The 23,770-nt window shown below is 31.6% G+C and overlaps 2 protein-coding genes across 2 annotated transcripts in view; both read left to right on the top strand.

Annotated features, from left to right (window-relative positions):
- LOC137398754 (uncharacterized) overlaps positions 1-23,770 on the top strand; it is a 98,024-nt gene that overhangs the window by 51,397 nt on the left and 22,857 nt on the right. The window contains exons 16-18 of the mRNA XM_068084939.1: positions 8,218-8,358; positions 10,975-11,115; positions 16,081-16,221. Of these exons, the coding sequence (XP_067941040.1) occupies positions 8,218-8,358; positions 10,975-11,115; positions 16,081-16,221 (423 nt within the window). The remainder of the gene's footprint in view (positions 1-8,217; positions 8,359-10,974; positions 11,116-16,080; positions 16,222-23,770) is intronic.
- LOC137398753 (putative adenylate cyclase regulatory protein) overlaps positions 4,279-23,770 on the top strand; it is a 149,522-nt gene continuing 130,030 nt past the window's right edge. The window contains exons 1-5 of the mRNA XM_068084938.1: positions 4,279-4,284; positions 4,728-4,801; positions 8,218-8,358; positions 10,975-11,115; positions 16,081-16,221. Coding sequence (XP_067941039.1) covers positions 4,279-4,284; positions 4,728-4,801; positions 8,218-8,358; positions 10,975-11,115; positions 16,081-16,221 — 503 coding nt within the window. The remainder of the gene's footprint in view (positions 4,285-4,727; positions 4,802-8,217; positions 8,359-10,974; positions 11,116-16,080; positions 16,222-23,770) is intronic.

Below are 23,770 nucleotides of genomic sequence, written 5' to 3'. Positions count from 1 at the left end.
ATATGCCTACATACCTACATACCTACATACCTACATACCTACTTACATACCTACCTACATATCTACCAACATACATACATACATACATACATACATACATACATACATACATACATACATACATACATACATACATACATACATACATACATACATACATACCTACATACCAACATACATACCTACCTAGATACCTACATACATACATAAATACATACATACATACATACACACATACATACATACCTACATACAAACTTGCATACATACATACCTACATACATACCTACATGCATACATACATACGTACACACATACGTACATACGTACATACGTATGTACATACGTACGTACATACGTATGTACATACGTACATACATATGTACGTACATACGTACCTACATACGTAAGTACATACGTATGTACATACGTACGTACATACGTACGTACATATGTACGTACATGCGTACATACATACGTACGTGCATATGTACGTACATACATACGTACATACGTACGTACATATGTACGTACGTACATACATATGTACATATGTACGTACATACATACGTACATATGTACGTACATACGTACATACATACATACATACATATGTACGTACATACATATGTACATACGTATGTACATACGTACATATGTACATACATACATACGTACATATGTACGTATGTACGTACGTACATCTGTTCGTACGTACCTACTTACGTACATATGTACATACGTACATACATACATACGTACATACGTGCGCACATACGTACATACATATGTACGTATGTACATACATACATACATACATACGTACGTACATACATACATACATATATACATACGTACATACATACATACGTATGTACTTATATATAGCAAATATATATTTACAGACTTGCTCTAATATGCAAAAGATAACGTTGATTCCAGAGTCTGACCAGATTGTGAACTAATGTGTAGTAGGTTGTAATAATATTGGTCAACCTTACATTAAACATTTTAATGTGATAAACAAAAGTTTTAATTGTCCCTTGGTTTGTCTGACAAAAAATGTATAACACCACAATACACTTTGTTTTATGATTCGATAGATGTCTTCGTTTGGCATGTGATATATTTTTTACTCTGTTTTCTTGATACTAAAAAGACTGGTATTTGCGATGAAAACCTTTTTGTGATGCTACATCATATCATTTTGGTGAATATACACCTCTTCAAATTTTTTCCAAAACCTTACAAATTTGCGATGTGTACATATATTTGAATGTGGTTAAACAGCCTTGCCTAAGCCAAAATACAATAATGGAAATATGGCATCAATTGCATCGAGTGGATACGCAGTGAATTAATTAAACGCAAATTGCGGTAAATACATACAAACATCAATGATTTTGCATTTATAATGGCAAATAATTTGTAGAGACACTTCCTATCAAACTCTGAAAGTGATCTTTGGCCGAAAGTACACCCTAGCCTTGTGGTTTTTTGTAAAAAATGCACAAAATTTATGTACAAAACTTTCTACACCATTTTTTAGCTTTAACTTTAATGTCATGCCGTTATACTTTTTCCCCGCAACTGCCTTGAAGGATGTGTTTAGAGTTTTTACTTCAATAAGTGATAACAAATTATACAAGTGACCAACTATTAATGAAAATGGTGACAAGACAATTGATAATGTAACACTCAAACAAAATTGGTTGTGATGTACCGTTACCGCACCAATATAAACCATTTTGTTCTTTAAACCGGTTTTGCTACTATATTATTTTGGCTGTTGCCATATTATTCTCTCTGAGATACATGTATTTAGAGTTGATGATCAGTTGGTTTCTCTTTATTATGATATTTAACCAACACATATGTTTTTTCTCTAAAGCATTGTGCCTGTTAAAGTGTTGTCTTCCCCCAATAATACAGTTCCTTAACTGCTGACACTCCTTTCACTATTTAATAGATTTCTTTAATTAAGTATGTACAATGTATCATGATCTCAGAAACCATCGTCAAGTCGGATGTGTATGATTTACAGTTATCCACACGAGCAGAAGGAAAAAATTCTCAGTTATTTTGCAGAAAGATTTTGATTTTAACTTAAAGACAGCAGATTTTATGGTCAATAAATTGAATGCATGTTCACCATATGTGCTAAAACAAAGTTCCGAGCAAACTGATGTAAAAGTTTGAAAAACGAAAACCAATGCACAACTTTCTTTACATTTCAAAACGTCATTGCAACCCATATTAGGGAATTATGATATTTATCTAGATTTCTGTATTTACATACAAAAAGCTATGCTGAATTCAAATATCTATACATATTTTAGCTGACTGTCATGACAATAGCTCTATATCTATCATAAAATGTCCTACTTATTCCTAATTTTGGCATATTTTAAAAACGGCTTGGCAGTATTGTCGATTTTGAACAGCCATGATAGTATCACTTTCAGAATCTTTAGAAAAATAATAACAGTAAAATATTACACACCATCAAAAACTATAAGCTCAATCTTATAAAATCAAAAAAATAATCTTATAATTGAGTTTTATAGTAATATTTAAAAATTTAAAAAAATTGAACTATCAGCTTGTAATTAAGTCTTACAAAAATCTTGAAAAACATAACAGTAATAGTAACATATCACACATAATCAAAAAATGTAAACTTCAATCTTGTGAGATCGAATAATTAATTTTATTATTAAATCTTATAATGACTTTGTAAAAGCGAATAATTATTCTATTAGTTAAATCTTATAATAATTTTAAAACAGTCTTTAGAAAAATATCAGCATTCTCTTTACTGTCACTGTTTTTTAATTCAATTAGAATACTAGAGTATTCATCAAAAGTTTCTAAAATGTCCGAGTTATCTTAAAAATCGTTAAAAATAATTGATTGCTTGCACCACACACCATTTTTCAGAACTTTCTGTTTAGCGTAGCAATGGTTCTAAAGGGTCTTTTTAAAGGATTGAGACTTATTACTTAGGCTTTACTGACTTCAGATTTAAAAAATATCACTCTTTTGTTGGTGTAGATGTGTGTGTTGCAAAAACGTTACTAATTTTATAAATTCAGATAGCGCAGCTCTAAAGACGGATAACTCAATTTCGTGATTTGTGACTTAACCATGGTTTTTGAGATTGCAACCTACATATCTTAAAGAAGCTTACAGTTTTTTGATAACCGAATGTAATGTTATCTCTCCTCTTTAATGTTTTCGAGATGATTAACTCAGTTTTAAACCTTGACTTTAAACAAATTCATGAATTCTACTTGATTATTAAAGAATCAGTATTTATTATATTTCTAACATCAAAAACCGAGTGAGAAATTTCCTGTGACATGTTGGCATTGATTATCTGTGCATAGGTAAGTGGTTTTATATCTCAACTCTACAAATTGTTAAGCAGCTGTATTCACTAAAGTGTGCACAGAGAACTTTATGCTAGATGTCCTAAATATAAAATAACCTCTACAGGTTTTTCTTTTGTTATGACCACTGGCCGATATCAACCTATTTAGGAATAATAATATCTGTATGTTAGCCAGTTTTTAAACATGTACATGCCATTGTATGCAAACATAAAAGGGAGTTGTAATTTTTGTATATCTTTTATATAGTACTCAACATCTTGGCTATTAGTTTGTTTTGGTCTTTAAAAATGTGATTAGATCAAAAAGGTCAATTTGATAAAATTAAGACCAATAAAAGGTGAAAACTTTAGTTACAATTTAATGTCATTTTTGTCTTTGTAGACTAACCCTGTTCAGAGATATATGCCTTTGAATAAGGCCATTTTTTAAAAAGACCAGATTAAAGCAGGTGGTTCATTAGTGATGCAACAAGTGATACATCTGAAAAAAGTCCACGAGCAAAAAATATAAGATTTCTTTATTAGCCAATCATCAGCACAAAATTTAAATATAGGTCATATTCAAAATTATCGCTCGTAAAATAGGTTGTCTGTGATTTTAAAGATCCTGGTTATTAGAGATCCTACTCCATTACTAGTTAATCATTGGCATTGGCTAGTAGTAGATTCTACTAGCTACATGCATCAATATTGATATTTAAAATACATCGTTAATTTACTTAATTACTTCACCGACATGTTTTATTGACGAACAACAGAATTTTAAAAATTGTGAATGTTACTCAAAGTTGTCTGAGCGTCAGGTGATTGAAGATTGGGTCAGACTGGTTAGGGTTAGAGCTGCCAGGTGTCAACAGGGTTATGCTGCAGGAAAAAATAGGAGAATGGAGGTAAATTTATCTTTAACTATGAGTATTCTTCGCATATATTCTAAGCTAACAGTAATAATTTTATTACTCATGAATACATATACTAATAAGTAAAATTATAACTTTTTCGTTCAATCATAGTTTCACAACTTTATCGTTTCATCTAGCAATAATATTTGCTTAAAATTTTCTTAGGTATCTCTTGCTAGAAATTTAGATTTATAATTAGAATTTTGCTTCATCTCTCACTTGTAGAAATTGAGAAACATCGATTGATCGATGCCCATCTTAAACTCTCAGAAACAAAGCTTCGAAGTGCGGGTGTTGCGTATTTATGCTTTTGTTAAACATTTATTCGTTTTGAAAATTACACTTGCAATCTATCTAACTCTCAAAATGAAAGCTTTCAGTAGATACGCATTAGAACGACATATATATTAATGACATTTGTTTTATTGTTACAGGATGTTCATGTGGCTCACGAGGGGAGCAGTCGTGTCGGTCTTGAAACTGCCATAAATGGGAAAGAAAGACACGAGTGTGTGCTGCATACACCATAAAATGTTTTGCTTGAGTTTGCTACAGTAGATTAATTGGTCCTATTACCCTACAGGATGAATTTATTCGAGGAGTTATATTTCGCGAAAATTGCCATTTGATGCAAATTCGCGGACTAATTTATTTGCGACTGAAAACTGTCACTCTCTATGAAGATTTAACTCTATTACGTCTAGCAATACAGCTAACCCTACGCATGCGCACATTGCGCGTTTCGTTTTCTATTTAGCTTACCACTACCCGTACGGGTCGACCGTGCAAAGCTATAATTTTTTTGCTGCGTTCAGAAGTTTTCACGAATATTAATAGATTTGGAGGCCTTTGATGAACCAACAATTTGTGGTAAGTAATGAGTTTTTCACATTTACTAAAATAGTTGAATTTTACTTTAGTTCTTCGGTAAAACGCAATATTTATTTTTTTCATCCCTACCGCTTCATTATTTGTTTTAGTGTGCGAGAGAGATTTTTCATCGTACACAGAAGCACAATGATTGCAAGGGTGGTAGATGTCATTCTTAGAAGATCACCAATCATTCAGGGAGCTCTTGAACTTGCGGTAGAAATGACCGCAGCTGCTAATAAGGAGAATATATCTGTTTTAAAAAAGAAACAAAAACGCCTTTACAAGCACAAATCTTTGTCCAGCCGGCAGAACTTTGCAATAGTAAGCCACGAAAAGAGTTCTGGTGATAACTTCCTTACCAGTCATGTAGTAGTGAAAGAATCGCTGTTAACATCTACCCAAGACAGTGACAGCGACAGAGCTGCTATGACCAAAATAACTAGTCAGACAGCACCATTACACGCTAGTATTCCCTAATCAGGAGTATCAGCTTAATTTTATTGCTAGACAACCGCCATATGGACTAAACTGTTTATATTTACTCCATTCATCGTTTGTAAAATTTTATTTGTATTTGAAATATTTTAAATGTACACTCAAGTTTGTAATAAATTATAATATATCTATACATGAAATAAAATACTGTGTATAATTTAATCATGTTTGCCCCAGCGATATCAAAGAGTTGTTGTCGATGAAGGCGGTCTAGGTTGACTGGTTGCCTCTCTGCCAATATTCCTACCTTGATGAATATTACTACTTGTCTCTAGTTTTCGTAATCAGAGTAGGTTGTTTCATTCTCAATCTGCAGTGAACACAAAAAAAGTAAAATATTAATAAGCGTTGCGGAAGTACAAAAACAATAGCTGAAGTATTTAATGAAAGCGATCAGTTTTCAAACAAAAGAATCAACTAATGCAGTTAATTATAGAAAAACTTATCTGCACTGCAAATCAATTACATACCATAATTTCCAGATCAGAATCATGATAGTCCTCAACTTTGGTATTAGAGATTGATGGAGTTGACTTCAATGTAAAAAGACTGGGAGAGAATGTTTTGCGATGAAGAAGCCATGCCGAATAACTTGTAAAAATCGTGAAAAATTTTGTAAAGTTTGATGCAATGGCAATAAAACTCGAAGCTCGGTGATGATTTTAAATAAGTTTTGGAACTCGGCTACGCTTAGTACTTCTGCCTAGCGGCTATTTTTGCAATGACGCCGTTCTGCATATCTTGTGACAACCTTAAATAATTTTTTAAATAATTGTGATGTATTGGCAATGGTGTTAGCTCAAAGCCCAGGCAATGATTTTAAAAATGTTTGGAACTCAACTACGTTTAGTATTTATATTAAAAACTAGCCTAGTGACTAGTTTTTAAATTAATCCAGTAGTTATTCTCCCTTGTGATTAAAAATAGACCTAATTATTCACGGAATTTAATAATTCGTGGAAATGACTGTTCATGAAATCGCGAATTTTTTCAACCAACGAATATTTTCATCCTGTAGGGTATACAAAAAGAAACTATGCAAATCGACACGACTTGGATGGATGGTTTAAGAAAAAAATTATGCTGCAACAAAAGGTTTTTAGTTTTGGGAAAATTATACAATAAAATAATATTGTTGAAGACAATACAAAACATGATTTGCAGAACATATTAAATACATCATAACCCTGTTGCCATCTGTGGTGAAATCTTCTCTGATGGATGGATTTATGAAGTGCCATCCGATTTGTATTGCCAGGTAGTTTTGCATAGCTCGACTCAATTCCAACGAACCAAATATTAGGTTCAAAAAAGTTTATGCTCCACCCTACTAAGTGGAAACAGCTGAGTCCACAAACCGCCAACCAGGTGCGATATAATGCCTTTGGTAATAATTTGGCAAAATAATTTGGTTAATATATTTCAAAAAAATTGACTGCGTTCACTATTTTGGTCAACTCATAAAACCATTTTTTTTGTACTTACATTAACTAATCAAATGTGACCAGCAGTTTTTTTCTACAAATTGATAATTATACTGGATGATAATGACTAGATAACATTGACTATACATGACTTTATGGGATGCAGTTGGTTTTGATATATATGGAAACATATTATTTTCAAATATGGCGGCCTGCTATATTTTGTTTAAGAGCTAGTCTCTGGTGTAGGTAGTAACTGAGAACTTAGCTGATACAAAGGCCGCGATGCAATAAGTTAACTAGAAAACCTAATTGCCGTATACGGGCAATATCGTAGTCGGTACTCAGATATTTACACAGCAATTAGGGAAAGCTAATATGACACGTTTTTAATTTCCCTTATTTGACGCATTTGAGACATTAATAACAATGTATATGTAGCTGAATTTAAAACTTTTTTCTAGCCAACATGAGCAAATGCAAGACCAAATTTATGCCAACAGATCCGTGTAGGACTAAACTTATATCGCAATAGCTGAGGTGAATACGAAAGATAGAAACCAGTTGTATCACTCGTTGCATCATTTTGGTCAAGTCTGGGCATGTTTTTTTGGCGTGAGCATTTTTATTGCAATCAATTTTTTTGGATTTTATTCTTCAAATATCTTGACAATGAGATTGCCTAACACAACAAACAACATATCAACTGATAGACAAAGAAAAAAATACCTTCTTTTAAAATCAACTCAAATTTGACGCAACAATAATTATCTTTAATCATAAGCCCAAATATTCAGACATCGTACTAAAGTGTAAGTCCATTATCTGATTTGAAATACTGAGATTGACAAATAAACTAAAAAACAATTAAGACAACTTCAATTTATCTACATATTGTAAGCTTAGAAAGTAGTTCCGACTCAAGTTTAACGCAACCACATCTTTAAGACCAAACACTCATGCTATCAACCATCAATACTTCAGATTTTAATCTCCAAACCTTTGCGCTCATCTTACAATCTTTGACAGTTTACTGTTTACTTTTCACCTAATTAATATGCTGCATGAAACCATAAATTGTTTTGCTATACTACAACTAGCACAGCTAGTTTACTTTAAATGTTTGTTACAGAATTATTGCATTGCCCAAGTTGAATGAACTGGACTTCTCTTACAGTAAAATGGATACTACGAGGCCTATTGTCATGAAAAATCTGGTTTCATTAGAAAAACTTGAATTACATGATTGCGATTTAACTAAATCGGTGCTCAGGTGAGTGTAAAATGTTCAGGAAAAACGTTTTTTTAAGTATTGTGTTATTCATGAAAGTTTTTCAAATAAATTATATACCTTTCTTTTCAGCTCTGATTTTTGAAATTTTTGTGAACTAGTTTTTGTGCTGTAAAAATTGTATTGTAGTTGATTTGAATTTATTTTTATAAATTAACCACCTGTTTCACAACTGATTAACTTTTTTACCAGATAAAATAGAGGTTGAAAAACAATTTGCTGTGCAATATTTTATTCAAATTTGAAAAATATTTGTAGTTGGAACTAATAAGTACAATTTGCATCAATTTACCAAGCATTATGCTGTTAGTGTATGTTGGTGCTCATAGCTTTAAAAAGATGGTTTGTTTGTGTTTCACTAGTAACTACAGTATTTGTTTAACTTGACTGCAAACTCTAATTTTTTTGCTAAGCCAGTGTCATGATTTAACATAGTTTTTGTACTTTGCAAAGAATGTGCCAGAAATTGTGATACTTTTTTGTTTGCTAGTTATATGTAAACTGTTTTTTATTTGGTTAAGTATTTGTCAAATTATTTTTAAATATTATCATGTACATGTAGTTCTAATAAAAAATAAGCGCAATGAATTCTTGAAGTAAATATTTTGTATTTTAATTACCAATTTGATTTCATTGTCTCAAAAAGCTATAGTGATTGTAAAGTGGTGAAACAGCTCACATCTGCTGAAAATATATTAGGGTATACTAACAAAATAGTTGACGGTTTGATACTTCCTTGAGGCATGCAATGATAATAGATCAATTAAAAATGGGTCGGAAGTTGTAGAACTTGTTTTAGTCATTAACCTTTTTATATTTCTCAAACTGGTGTTATTGTCGAATTATCTAACTCTTTGCTTCAATAAAAATTATTATTTTATGTCAAGTTTTATCAACTAAAATAAACTGCATTTCATACTATGAAACATACTTGCTACTTTATGATGAAGCATGATAGAGCAAAATTGTAGTAAATTTTCATGCCAAATTTTTCAGCAAGAATTTTATAGGCACAAAACACTTAATGGTATGCCAAATTAATTAGCTAATATTTAAATTAAATTTTATATGTTAATACAACCAAAATTAGAAGAGGAAAGAAAACGTTGCCTAATATTTTAAACCAACATTTTGGTTATCAATGGCACATGATAGAATGATCTACTTATACTTAGCTGTCTACTTAATAATATCAACTAACACTTTTTGCGAATAATAAGCTATTTCTTACTCTGCCAGCTTAATTGGACTTACAAATTTCTATAAGAAAAAAATAACATTTTAATCATCTGTTGATGAAGAATAGCATCGACTAATCTCTCCTGTTTCTCAGTTCTAGGCAAAGCATCAAAAAATTGAACTTCTTTGTAATAGAAACTACATTTTTAGTTATGAGCTTTAAACTCTTAGCTTATAAACTCAAACCTTTTTGTAAAGATCTGGAGATGCTAATATAATTCATGTGCTTGTACTGGTTGTTCTACGTGTTGCTTATTCGTCGGGTATGTTATATACCTACATTACTAAACTCCATACAGGACAAATAATAATGTGACAAAGGTTAAGAATAGCTTGACTATGTCAGCAAAGCACTAGGCGTGACTAGTCAAGCTAGTCACACCTAGCTTCATTTTTCACTTCAGACAGGAAGTGAAACTGGTTGCTGTCCGTATCAAAGTTTGTTTTCTAACTCAAAAGCTTAGTTTTTTCTTTAAAATTCTGAAAGCAACACCATATAAATAATTAGTAGCTGTATCAGACTAATAGTAGTTCCCAGTTTAACGCCGTCTTGATACTTTGACATGTATGAAAAACAGTTTACAATTACAATGGAATTCGTACGACTATTTTCAGACAACATGTATAACATGTGCTTATCCCGCATGCAGCTCAAAGTTTATCCTAATTTTTACCAAAAGTTTTGCTCAGCTAAAAATATTGTTTGATTAGCGTCAAACTAGGCTTGACTGAGGCGAAGAATCAAAAAGAAAACTTAATGCTAAATATTTTTGCTAATAAATGGAAAACTGTTATAATTAAAAGTTCCATGCGGATAAAAATCAAATTCCTTGTTAAAAACAGTATTCAGCTTTTTTAGTAGAAAATCTATTTAATTGCCGGCCTCAGTCAGCTCATTGCTAGCACTTTCCTATTTAGCGGTTGCCACTTTACATTAATACTTTAGGTCGGTAGTAACAGAACATTTTGCTATACATCTCCAAATGAAAGCCGCTTCAAGTAGACATAATGCAATAAAGCACCATTGAGACAAAAAATACAATAAACAATGCAGTACAATGCATTAAACTGTACCAACTATTTCATTTTTTCATTTTAAAACAATAAAATAAATTTTAAACATAGGTTGCCATTATTGTGTGAAACTAAAAAAACGTGGGAAGCAGACCAACTCTTGATATAGCACAGATGTTGTAATTTAAGCAACCAAGTGGCATAGATTACTGTGCTTCCAATTACATTACTGTGTATCAAACTGGTGATATAATAGCTGCGTTGAATGTTCAATCAGCGTAATATACTCTTGCAAAGTTGATTTTTTGCTGCATCGAAGAAATTACTTATGACCATGTGTTACAGATTTGATTCACTTCCCAGTTTGAAATATTTGAATGCCAGTCATAGTGAGCTGGATCCCAATTTTCTTGATGACATAGGCAAGCTTGCTTCACTAGCGAATCTCAACATGAGTTTTTGCAAACTGCCGAAACATCTAAATAGGTAAGTCTGTATAGGCTCATTTTATTAAAGGGAAAATTTTTATTAGCCCGGTTTTACATTGATAAAACTTTGTTTATATAGAGATACATTGCGTGACAAAATCAATTCAGTGGCACCTTTACTTAAAGTATCATAGTTTTTGAACTATTAGCCGCAACTTTTTTCTGATGTTTTGAGCCATGCGGCTTATTTAGAGACTGCGACTAATCTGTGGATTTTTTTCACTGCTAGGCACATTAACTGGAACCTCTGGTTAGTGCACCTGTAGCGCTGAAAAAAATTAAAACAATGCCTAACGGTACTGTTCCATTAGGTATTTGGTTAAAAAGCGTCAGTTAATACGAAACAGTGCTCAACGACATTGTTTTGTTTTGACCAGCTAAGTTGTTGCTGTGTTAAAAAGCACTGCCATGAGTTCTGTAACCTATACAAAAGGTGAGGCTGAAAAACCGTTTTATCATCGTTTTTTTTAATAAATCAGATGCGGCTTATGTAGGGGTGCGGCTAATACTCCGAACACTACGACACACTTGCAACTAATATGTCTAGGAAAATTGTATATAATGCAGTTGTTCCAATAGTAGAAATACTCATACTTTACACATTCCTTGATTAATCCGAAACAACTGAAAATTTCGGCAGCAAACAACATAAAAAGACGCATCAAAACCTGGCCAAATGAATATCAAATTAAGGTTGCTGCATTTTTACTTAAAATGATATCTTTACCTGTCACATATACTATTAGCTTATAATAGCTTTCAGTTTGTTGGTTTGTTTGTTTTATATTGTGATGATCATTGCTTGATCATAGCAACAATGCCGACACTTACTCGCCTTGAAGTGAGTAAACAAATTATATTTATGTAAAAATATATATTTTAGTATATTTATAGATATTGATAGATATATGGTATATATAAATGTATGTAAACATATATTATATATATTATGTATACTAAAAATTATTAACATTTTTCATATATATACATGTATATATATATATTTGAAAAAATATTGCGAAAAAAGTAAACTTTTAGTATTTGCGCTACAAATTTGTTTCGTGCGAAGCTCTCATCAGACGCAATTGTACTGATAAGTACAATTGCGTCTGATGAGTGCTTCGCACAAAACAAATTTGTAGCGCAAATACTAAAAGTTTACTTTTTTCGAAATAATTTTTCAAATATTTCATACTCCACTATTATCTTTTAGGTTTCTAGTGTAGAGTTCTCTTTTTATATGCTTTTGCACTTGCTTTTAGTTTATATATATATATATATATATATATATATATATATATATATATATATATATATACACACTATATATTATCCATCAATTATCTTTTAGGTTTTTAGGGTAAAGTTCTCTTTTTATACGTTTTGCACCTGGTTTTAGTTACTATATATATTTCTATTTATATATATAAAAAACTGTTTCCTCACCCCGGTGAACCCGTATGGGTGTTAACTTCTGCTCTAACTCAGGTCTCCTACCAGAAACCTGGAAGTTGGAGCACTCGCCTCAAGATCTTAGCTGTTCCCAATTGCGCGCTTTTTTCAACTCACCTGACTTGATTGCTGTCGGTATCAAGATACATTATATGCGTCAATGCTATTACACCCAGTGCCCAAATGACTACTGGAAATACAGTTGGTCTTGCATTCCAGCATTTTTCAATCTCTTCTCTAAGGAGGAGCTATTTCTCTACCTTTTCTTTTTCTTTGCTGGATATATTGTAGTCATTGGGTACTGGTATGTCTATTATAGTAGCCCACTTGTTCTCATTGTCCACCACCAATATATCTGGTTGGGTTGCTAGGACATGCTTGTCAGTCCGGATGTAGAAGTCCCAGAGGAGCTTCCCACCAGTTTTACGGTTTATTAAGGTCATACTCATCACACAGAAATATTATATATATATGAATATATGAATATATATATAAATATATATACATGTATATAAAAAAAAAATTGTTTCCTCACCCCGGATACCCCGTATGGGTGGTAAATTCTGCTCTAACTCGGGTCTCCTACCAGAGACCTGGGAGTTTGAGCACTCCCTCAAACTACCAGGTCACTCAAATATATATATATATACATGTATATATATATAAATATATGTATATATGTATATATATATATATATATATATATATATATATATATATATATATATATATATGAATATATGTATATATGTATAGATTAGCTTGAATAATTATTTGGCAATATAACATAGACTAGATATTACATGATATTACCAAACTTCTATATTTAAGCCTTTTTGTCTAAATTTCATCTTTTATAGTTATATATAAACTAGCTGTACTAACTGGTGTTGTCTGAGTAATAAAATAAATCTTTGGACAAAAAACTGATTTGTATTCAACATATAAATGTATTTGCCGTTCTAACTTTCTAAGTACATATGATGAGAAAGGTTTTTGTGTAGTTGAAATAAATTAAGGGAGAAAATGAAAAAAACTGCAATGGTTATCAAACTTTGTCAGACTACTGTAACTTTCAAATCTCATAACTTGAAAGAAGTGTTTTGTTGAATTAGTCCAACATGAAAAATAAAATCGTAAAGGTGTTTAAATGTAAATGTGAAATCATTAGCAAGCAATGGCTAAATATAGTTGGTTATTGCTGACTAAAATAAAAAATGATTTGCTATACAATTACATGATTTTAGTTTTTTTCAGTGTTGACATTCAAAAATTGGCAAGAAAAAATATCGAGGGCTATAAACGTACATAGGGTGGTATAGCAACCCGTGGTAATTACCTATTTTCATCACCTTCTGGAAAAAATCATAAAAGTCCTCTTCATTAAAAATTGTAGTAAAACACTATGCTAACTTTAGTAGCCATAGGTGTCTACAATGACTTTAGTTCATTTTGTTGCTATGACCTGCAAAATAATATAACATTACAATGTACTATCTAGAAAGGTTTTTTTCTTTAAGACCGTTGTGTAACAAAAATGTCAAATTTAATATAAATGAATTTAGTTTACTAATCACATACTTTTAAGAAGCTTTAGTAATTATTTTTAAAAACTTTGAACTTTCAACTAAATTTTCATCATTTGTCTGAGTTATCGGTTTTCACCATAATGGATAACTCGTCTGGGCAAAAGTCTCTTAATAGCACACAATTCATACAAAAACGCCAAAGTTTAAGTTTGAGATCAAATACTGTTGATATCACGGGCCGTAACAGACTAGCCCTAATGAAAATAAGACATAGAGATATTGTGTTGCATAGACTTAAATCCCAAAATAGTTTTTATACATGATCAATATTTCTTAACAAGAGCATAGTAACCCGTTGGGAAAGGCTCAACTAATAACTATGGCTTAAAAATTACATCAACGAACACACGAATACACACACAAACTTTAAGAAACATAAATTTATGTAAAATATATATGTTAAATGACTCTTGAACTAATTTAAAACACTTAATATATATTATATCAAATAAAATTTGAATGTTGCTCTTACCTTCTGGATTCATTGCTTAAGGAGGTGTTTTATTTAATTCTGTAGCAAAAGAGATTTTAACGCAGGAAATAAAAATAATTCTTAATTAATTTCAATTACCTTTTGAATGGCTTTTAATGATCCACCACTTTGGCAATGAATTTTCACTCCTAAATTTTTCCCCTATTCCTAGGTGTAACGATTTTAAAATATCGACGACTCCAATAATAATAGTAATAATAATAATATATTGCTAGTAAAGTATCCACCTCCTCACGGTACTGCCATGCTGTCAAATGACCATCTGGAGATACATGTAATGTTGTTTTATCTAAGCACTTAATTCTATATAGTTGCACAGTTTCAGCAAAGTCTGTTCATGTTTTCATATTATTTTTACAAGTGTAGGTTTGTGATTACCCCTCCTGTAGTGATTTTGCGTGATGGTAGCCTTGTTTGCATAAAGTATCTTATTGAAATAATCACACAGATAGGAAAATATGTAGTTTTGTGTCTCTACAAAGTAATAGGTATAATAGTATCACATTTCAAACTACTTATAGTTGATAAAACAAACCTGAATTATCTAATCTAAGTACGGTATTGCTATTAAAAATAAACTTTCTAACATTGTCCCATTGCATCTCAATTTAGCACTGGATAACTTATTTTCAATGCTTTTACATAAGTTTGGGAAAATTCCTGCCACTCCTCAGTGGGAAAGAAAAACCTTTTGTCTAGTGGCTATAAGCAATAAAAATTGAATGAATGATATTTAACCCTGTTGCAACTTGCTACATGCGGCTGCAGAGCGTCCAAATTAGCGGCCTGATTATTGGCAAAATTTTGATTTCAGATTTCTGTCAGAAAACAGCTATAACTTATCTCCAACATGTCATAGAGCTATAAATAAATATGCTTTAGAAAGTCAAAAACCGGCTTTTTTTGCTAGCTGACATATATTGTTTGCAGATAGCATACCAATATCGTATCATCTGTTACAGTTTGTTTGACAGTGAATTTTATTTTTAAATATGCTAAATTTAAATTTTCATTATCAGATTTTATAAATATGTAAGAGAGTTCGAATAATCTCATTGCAGTGACTACCATGTTTGGTAGTTTGCAGCAAAATTGCTTTTTGTTTAACATATAAGTTGAATTATGAAATTCAATTCATTGAAAGCACAGGATAACTATTTTTGTTATCAATTGATTTTTCGCAAGTTTGAGTAGGATGCATAAAGTCAGTAATCTGCCAAATGTTACAAATAAACACACGGAAACTTGTGAAGCACACAGCCGGTAGTTATAATGCTGGTGAAAACTAAAAGTGAAAAACTGAACCTGAAAAACTGAAGCTGAAAAACTGAAGCTGAAATATTTGTTTAAATAAATTTATTTAGTATCTTTACATTCTTGGGTTCCGGTACCAGCTACAATATCAATGTTGTTTTTACTCTCACTACAGACTTGTTTTGCTGAAAAATCTGAAAGAATTGGATGTCAATTGCTGTAAACTGGATTCTGAGTTTTTTGTTGGCCTTGAAATGCTGGTGTCACTAGAGGAGTTGAACATGAGGTGCTGTGATGTGACAAAACCTCCATTCAGGTTAGTCAAAAGATGAACTCTGTGCAATAGTTGGAACAGTTTCAGAATGTTAGAAACATTTTTACATTTGGATTCATTGCAGGACTATATTAATATTTTGCTTTATAGTTGCAAACAAGTTTCTTAACATCCAAGGTTGTTGAAAAGTAGATTGTATAAGAATTCATAATAATTTATTACCCGCTTTAACACTTTTTGCAGCATAATTGTCTATATTGTAGTGAGAGTCTTATCCAAGAAAACCAAACCTGTGCTTGCAGTTTGGGTTTACTTAGTGATACACTATTTTAAAATTTGTTGGTTTTTTTTTTGAGATCTGTACTTTAGCCACTAAATGTTGGTTTGAATTATTAGAATTGAGTCTGTAGTAATTTTTCAAGCCTAGAATTTGTGCTTAGCGCATAGGCATACATCTGGCCAACAGTTTCTCTTTTTATTCTTTAATAAGTATGTATTCTAAATGGCTGCATGTAAAAGTTTTTATCTAATTAAAAATTGTTTAGATGCTAATTAATTAGATGCTATCAACTAATTGAGAAGTGGTGACCATAAATAAAAGCCCGAAGAGATTGTGAAAAAATTTAAACGGACAGGAGATGAAATGAAGTTATACGAAAACAATAGACAGAATGCAACTGGCTAACCGACTTAAGCAAACAATTTTTGAACGCAATGATTTTAGTGTACACATGTATAATTAGTATGGTTGGTTTGCCTCACCCTTTACTAATATATCCTCGTTGCATTAAATATACTGCTATCATATAACTTATAAATTTGCAGATTTGTAGCACGCCATGTTTTATCATCATTGCCATTATCTAAACTCAGATTTTGTTAGATCAAGACTCATACATGTAATGTCTCTACTATTAATAAAAAATGCATATTTTGGCTGCAAACCTTAACAGACATTAATTAGCGAGTGCAATGTGTTTTTGTGCAGCATTGTTAAATATAGTAAAAAAAATGAAATATATAAAAATGAAAACACTTTCAAATATATAATAATGAATTAGAAGATTGACATCACTATAAATTGCAGCACAAGCTATAAATTGTTTGCGGGGTAACTGCAAGCAATAAGTATCAACTGATATAGAAGTTTTTTGCGTTTTGACATGTTTTTATTTAAAAATCTAAAAAAAAGAAAAATAAAGGTATGGCAGCTTTTTTGCATCAATGTCAAAAGTTAAACTTGAGCTACCAATTAGGTCGGTACAATAGGCAGATTCATGCTGGATGTAATCAGTAGTAAACCGGCTAAGGACAGCTAAATACATGTAGCTTTACCACTCCACAAATTTATATTGACACATTTGGTGAGCATTCATTTTATTAATTTTCATTTAATATTAGTTATATAATTATTTGGGTAATGTATTTTATATTGGCTCATTATTAGAACAGTGGTCATTAGATGTCGTCTAGCTGAGTCAACTGCTGTAAATCAGGCAACAGTGCAATATGCATGTATTTACTTGGTGTAATCGTTACAAAATAGTTTTTATTGAAACTCTTTGCAAGTATTCAGCATAACGTTTTTGAGCCAAGACGACAATTTTATTTTTCCAGCAAACTTATGAAATATTGTTAGCAGTTGTCTTAAAGCCATCATCAACATTAGACCATTAGAACATTACATCAACATGATGTACTTAGACCTGATTAAATAATGTTAGTAATCATCTGGCTACCTATGACCATGTTATCAAAATATAATCACTGATCAATCTGAGAGAGTTAGGTATCAGCTTAAATAAATTGTATTCTGATGATCTTATTGGCATGGAAAAACTGATGTCATTAAAAAAGCTCAACTTGTGGTCTTGTAAACTGACGAAACCTCTCTTCAGGTCAGTCTAGATCTAAATTCAGAGCAATGTTTTTATATGAATTCACACTGAAAGATATATATATATATTTATATATACATATGTATATATAAATATGTATATATATACATATTTATATATAAACACATATTTATATATAAATTTCTGAGCATGTAGTTCATTTGTTTCAATTATAGCTATTAAAAATTGTAGTCAAAATTCCATACCCAAGAATATTTGATCTCGAAACCCCCCATTTGCCAAACATTTTGCAAATTTGCAATGAAAATACAATACAGTAGCTAAACGAGATTGATAAATTAATTGGGTGATATATTGCTATGTGGCTGAAAATGTGCTACCACTCGCTGTGACTGCGCAATATAAATTTATACTAGCTCTCCTGTGAGGGCAAGTAGCTAGTTTTTATTAGTAAGCTTACTTGAATTAGTCGTTTGCAATAATTATAAGCTGTCGTAGTATCCATGCAGGGCCAGGCATTCCACTAGTATATATATTACACATGCAAACTAATATATGCAATACAACAATATATATATAGTATTTTATATATAATACATACATGTAGATATATAAGAAAACAATTACATATAAATATATATAAATACATATATAAAAACATATATGAAAAAAAATGTATATACATATATAAATACATATATATATATATATATATAAATACATATAGATATATATAAATACATATATATATGTATATGTAAATATATATATATATATATATATATATATATATAAATACATATAGATATATATAAATACATATATATATGTATATGTAAATATATATATATATATAAATACATATAGATATATATAAATACATATATATAAGTATATGTAAATATATATATATATATATATAAAAAAAATTGTTTCCTCACCCCGGATACCCCGTATGGGTGGTAAATTCTGCTCTAACTCGGGTCTCCTACCAGAGACCTGGGAGTTTGAGCACTCGTCTCAAGATCTTAGCTGTTCCCAATAGCGCACTTTTCTGCAACTCACCTGAGTTGATTGTTGTTGGTATTTGGGCAAGCCACATTTTATGCGCCGGTGTTATTGCGCCCAGTGCCCCAATGACTACTGGGATTACGGTTGTTCTTACATTCCAGCATTTTTCAATTTCTTCTCCAAGAGGGAGATATTTTTCTACCTTTTCTTTTTCTTTGCTGGCTATATTGTAGTCATTGGGTACTGCTATATCTAATATAGTAGCCCTCTTGTTCTCCTTGTCTACCACCACTATATCTGGTTGGTTTGCTAGGACATGCTTGTCAGTTTGGATGTAGAAGTCCCAGAGGATCTTAGCGCGGTCATTTTCATTGACCTTACCAGGAGCTTCCCACCAGTGTTGTGGTTTATTAAGGCCATACTCATCACATAGACTTCTATACACAATACCTGCGACATGATTATGCCGCTCAGTGTATGCGTTCCCTGCTAGCTGTCTGCATCCACTGATGATGTGTTGGATGGTCTCAGGGGCATCTTTGCACAGTCTGCATCTAGGATCGTCTCTAGTGTGATAGATTTTCGTTTGGAGTTGCCTTGTTGGGAGCACTTGCTCTTGGGCTGCCATGATTAGCGACTCTGTATTGGCCGTTAGGTTTCCTTTGTTCAGCCACATATATGTCTGGTGAAGATCGCCAACCTTAGATATTTGTTGGTGGTAAGCACCATGAAGAGGTTTCGTATGCCAGTCAATTTCCTCATCATCAGGGCATAGGTCCGTTGTGAGAGCAGCCGATTGAAATTCAGCTAGCAAATTATCTGAGATGGCCATGGAGGCTGCATATGCTTTGATGCTTCGCTCCTCCTCTTTCACTGTCTGCTGTACACTTTTGAGTCCCCTACCGCCATCTTTCCTATCAAGATACAATCTAATAGTATCAGATTTTGGGTGGAGTGCTCCATGCATGGTCAGCAGTTTACGAGTTGCTATATCTGTTTCTTTGATGGCTTCCTCAGTCCACTTAATTATGCCTGCTGGATATCTTATTACTGGCAGTGCGTAGGTATTTATTGCCATGATTTGGTTCTTGGCATTGAGCTGGCTCCGTAAGACCTGCCGAAGGCGTTTCTTGTATTCGGTAATGGCTTTGTGACGTACCTCGGCTTCGTGGTTGATGTTGCTTTGCATAATCCCCAAGTATTTGTACCCTTCTTCTATATCTTTGATGGTACCATTTGGCATTCTTAGGCCATCTGTGAGCATAGAATGGCCTTTCTTAAGAATTAGCCTTCCACATTTCTCAATACCGAAGGTCATTCCGATGTCCTTGCTGTATACCTGAGTGAGGTGTATTAGCGAATCAATGTCCCTTTCTTTGTTAGCGTACAGCTTGATGTCATCCATGTAGAAGAGGTGGTTTATCTTGGTGCCACTCTTAAACTGGTACCCATATTGAGTCTCCTCCAGCATATTGCTTAGAGGGTTTAGGCATATGCAGAAGAGCAGCGGTGATAAGGAGTCACCTTGATAGATGCCTCGCTTAATTTGTACACTCGCCAGCTTTTTGCCATTAGCCTCCAGTTCCGTCTTCCATTTGGTCATTGACATCTTGATGAATGCCACAAGAGCAGGGTGAACATTGTACATACTGAGGCACTCAAGTATCCAACTATGGGGAATTGAGTCATAGGCCTTTCTGTAGTCAATCCAAGCCATGGCAAGATTGGTTTGCCTTCTTCTGCTGTCTTGACAGACCGTCCGATCCACCAGTAACTGATGTTTAGCTCCTCGGGTGTTGCGCCCAATTCCTTTCTGAGCACTGGTCATATAGTGACTCATGTGCTTTTCCAGTTTGTCTGCAACTATTCCTGAGAGCAGTTTCCAAGTGGTGGGCAAGCACGTTATATATATATATATATATATATATATATATATATATATATATATATATATATATATATATATATATATATATATATATATATATATATATATATATATATATATATATATATATATATATATATATATATATATATATATATATATATACATATTTATATAGTATATGTATATATATATATATATATATATACATATTTATATATGTATATGTATATATATAGATATATATGTATATGTATAACTATATATATATAGATATAGTAACTAAAATCTTGTGCAAAAGCATATAAAATGAGAAACCCGAACTAACAATCTAAAAGATAATTAGTGGAGTATAGAATAATAGAAAAATTTTGAGAGTAAAGTAAATTTTTAGTAAAAGTGCTACAAATCTGTTTCGGACAATTCACTTTTTAGGCGCGGTTTGACTCAAATGAAAAACGGTACCGAAATGATAGAAATGGGCTCAATGTTTAAATCACGTGATTTAGTGTTAAGTGTAACTAAGAAAATAACTCCTAGCATTATTTTCTTAAGATCGTTGATAGAATTTTTTTTATTATATATATATTTATGTATTCAAATATATAAATGCATAAATATATATAGACACATATATAGGTATTACTATATTAATATATATATATATATATATATATATATATATATATATATATATGTATTTATATTTATGTTTTATATATAAACTGTATATGTATATATATATATTTGCGTATCTACATTTGTATATATACCAATATATATCTATCAGTATGAAAAATGTTCATATAGACATATATGTATATATACTTGAGTACAAATATTTATATACACAAATATATGTGTATATATACATATATATATGTGTATATACCGAGAAACCTGTAATTTATGCCACCTCATTCTGAAATCCAACACTATTTGTGTCATGATCACAGAAACCATGGTTAAGTCGAGATTATAGTACATGTATTTAAAGTTAATTAGACTAGCAGAAGGATAAAATTCTCACAGTTATTTTGCAAAAAGAACTTTGATTCTAGCTTAATTACAACAGATTTTATGGTCAAAAAACTGAATGCATGTTTATCATTAGTGCAAAAACATAGTTCCGAGAAAACTGGTGTTAAAGTTTGAGAAATGAAGAGCAATGCACAATTTTTTTTACATTTCAAAACGTCATGGCAACCAATATCAAGAAGTTGTGACTTTTATCTAGATTTCTGTATTTTTACCAAAAAAATACGCTGAATTTAAAAATCTAAACAGATTTTAGCTGGTTGTCAAAGAAATAGCTGTATATTTATTAGAAAATGTATTACTTAATTTTGCAGATATTCAAAACGGCTTGGCAATATCGCGATAATGGGAACAGCCAAATCATCCCCGAAGTTTAGAAAAATAACAACAGTAACATATTGCACACCATAGTTCACTATATGCTTCGATCTTGTAAATTGGAATAGTTATTCTTTTAATTAAATTTGATAATATTCTTATAATATTGAATAATTATTCTTACAATTAACTATTGTAATAATTTTGCAAGAATGGTTAGGAAAATAGCATCACAATTCCCTTTACTTTCACTGCTTTTGACATCAGTAGGAATTCTAACGTACTCATATAAGTGTCCAACATGTCAAAGTTATCTTTAAAATCTTTAAAAAATAAACGGCTATATTTATCGGACGCCATTTTTCAGTACTTCCTGTTTCGCATAGCAACATTTCTAAGGTTTTTTTTCCGAGGGTTAAAGACTTGTATTGGTTAAACTGACTTCAGATTCAGAAAGATCACTATTTGATGGGTCCAGATGCCCGTGTTACAAAAACGCTACCAATATTATAAATTCAGTTAGTGCAACTTTAAAGTCAGATAACTCAACTTCGTGATTCGCGACTTGACCTTGGTTTCTGTGACTGCGACCCATTAGACCACCACTTAGAGATAAAAAATAAAAAAAATAAAGTGCCACTTTCTAAGTGAACCATTTGTCCGCTATTTTGTTAATCTTTCATTTTTATCAACCTATAATATCTAGTGATCAGTAAAAAAGTGTTCACAAAATTGTATTAAAAATGAATCATTTACAACAACAACTATTTCTCTCATTGTTCAACTCTGAGGTTGTTTCCCATTAAAGCTCTGAAAGAAACACTATGGAAATCATTGATAACTGTCTTTGGCTGATAGTAGCTCCCTGCTGAACGCAGTCTTGATACTTTTAGTACATTTGTATAAAAGACGGTTTACATTTGCGATGGTAGATGAATGACTAGTTTTTTTGCCAGTGGTTACATTTAGTGAGCAAAAAGTTTATTCATTGCCTCTGTGCTAAATACAACTTGTCAAAGTATTGATCTGCTAAAAATTCATTTATATGCCAATATTCACCAGTTAACTAGTTCTGAAAAAATATTTGTGATCAGAAGACATTGCGGAAGGTATTTGACAACCAGAAGATGTTCGTTCGATCAAAAGCAACAAACAGAACGCAGTATTCGAGCAAATGATGCAGCTATTTTAATTATGATAATTTTTGGTTTCTGCATGTTTTATAAGTATGGTTTATTTATGCATCATGGTCATAACTATATTTTTGTAGCATTTGACACTTTATCAATATGTAACTTGAAAATTTGCAGATTTATAGCTTATTTTTATAGCATCGTTGCGGTAATCTGGTCTTACAATTCATCGGCGCTGGTAATTCATTTTCTATTGCACATAAAAAGCTAGTTTTAGCTGCGAACTGTAACAAACATATCAATAAGTGCGTTTAGTTTTAATGTAACATTGTTAAGTAAAAATA

The sequence above is a fragment of the Watersipora subatra genome, chromosome 6 (genome assembly GCF_963576615.1).
Source record: "Watersipora subatra chromosome 6, tzWatSuba1.1, whole genome shotgun sequence".
NCBI lineage: Eukaryota > Metazoa > Bryozoa > Gymnolaemata > Cheilostomatida > Watersiporidae > Watersipora > Watersipora subatra.
This window is presented reverse-complemented; position numbering and strand designations above follow the sequence as displayed.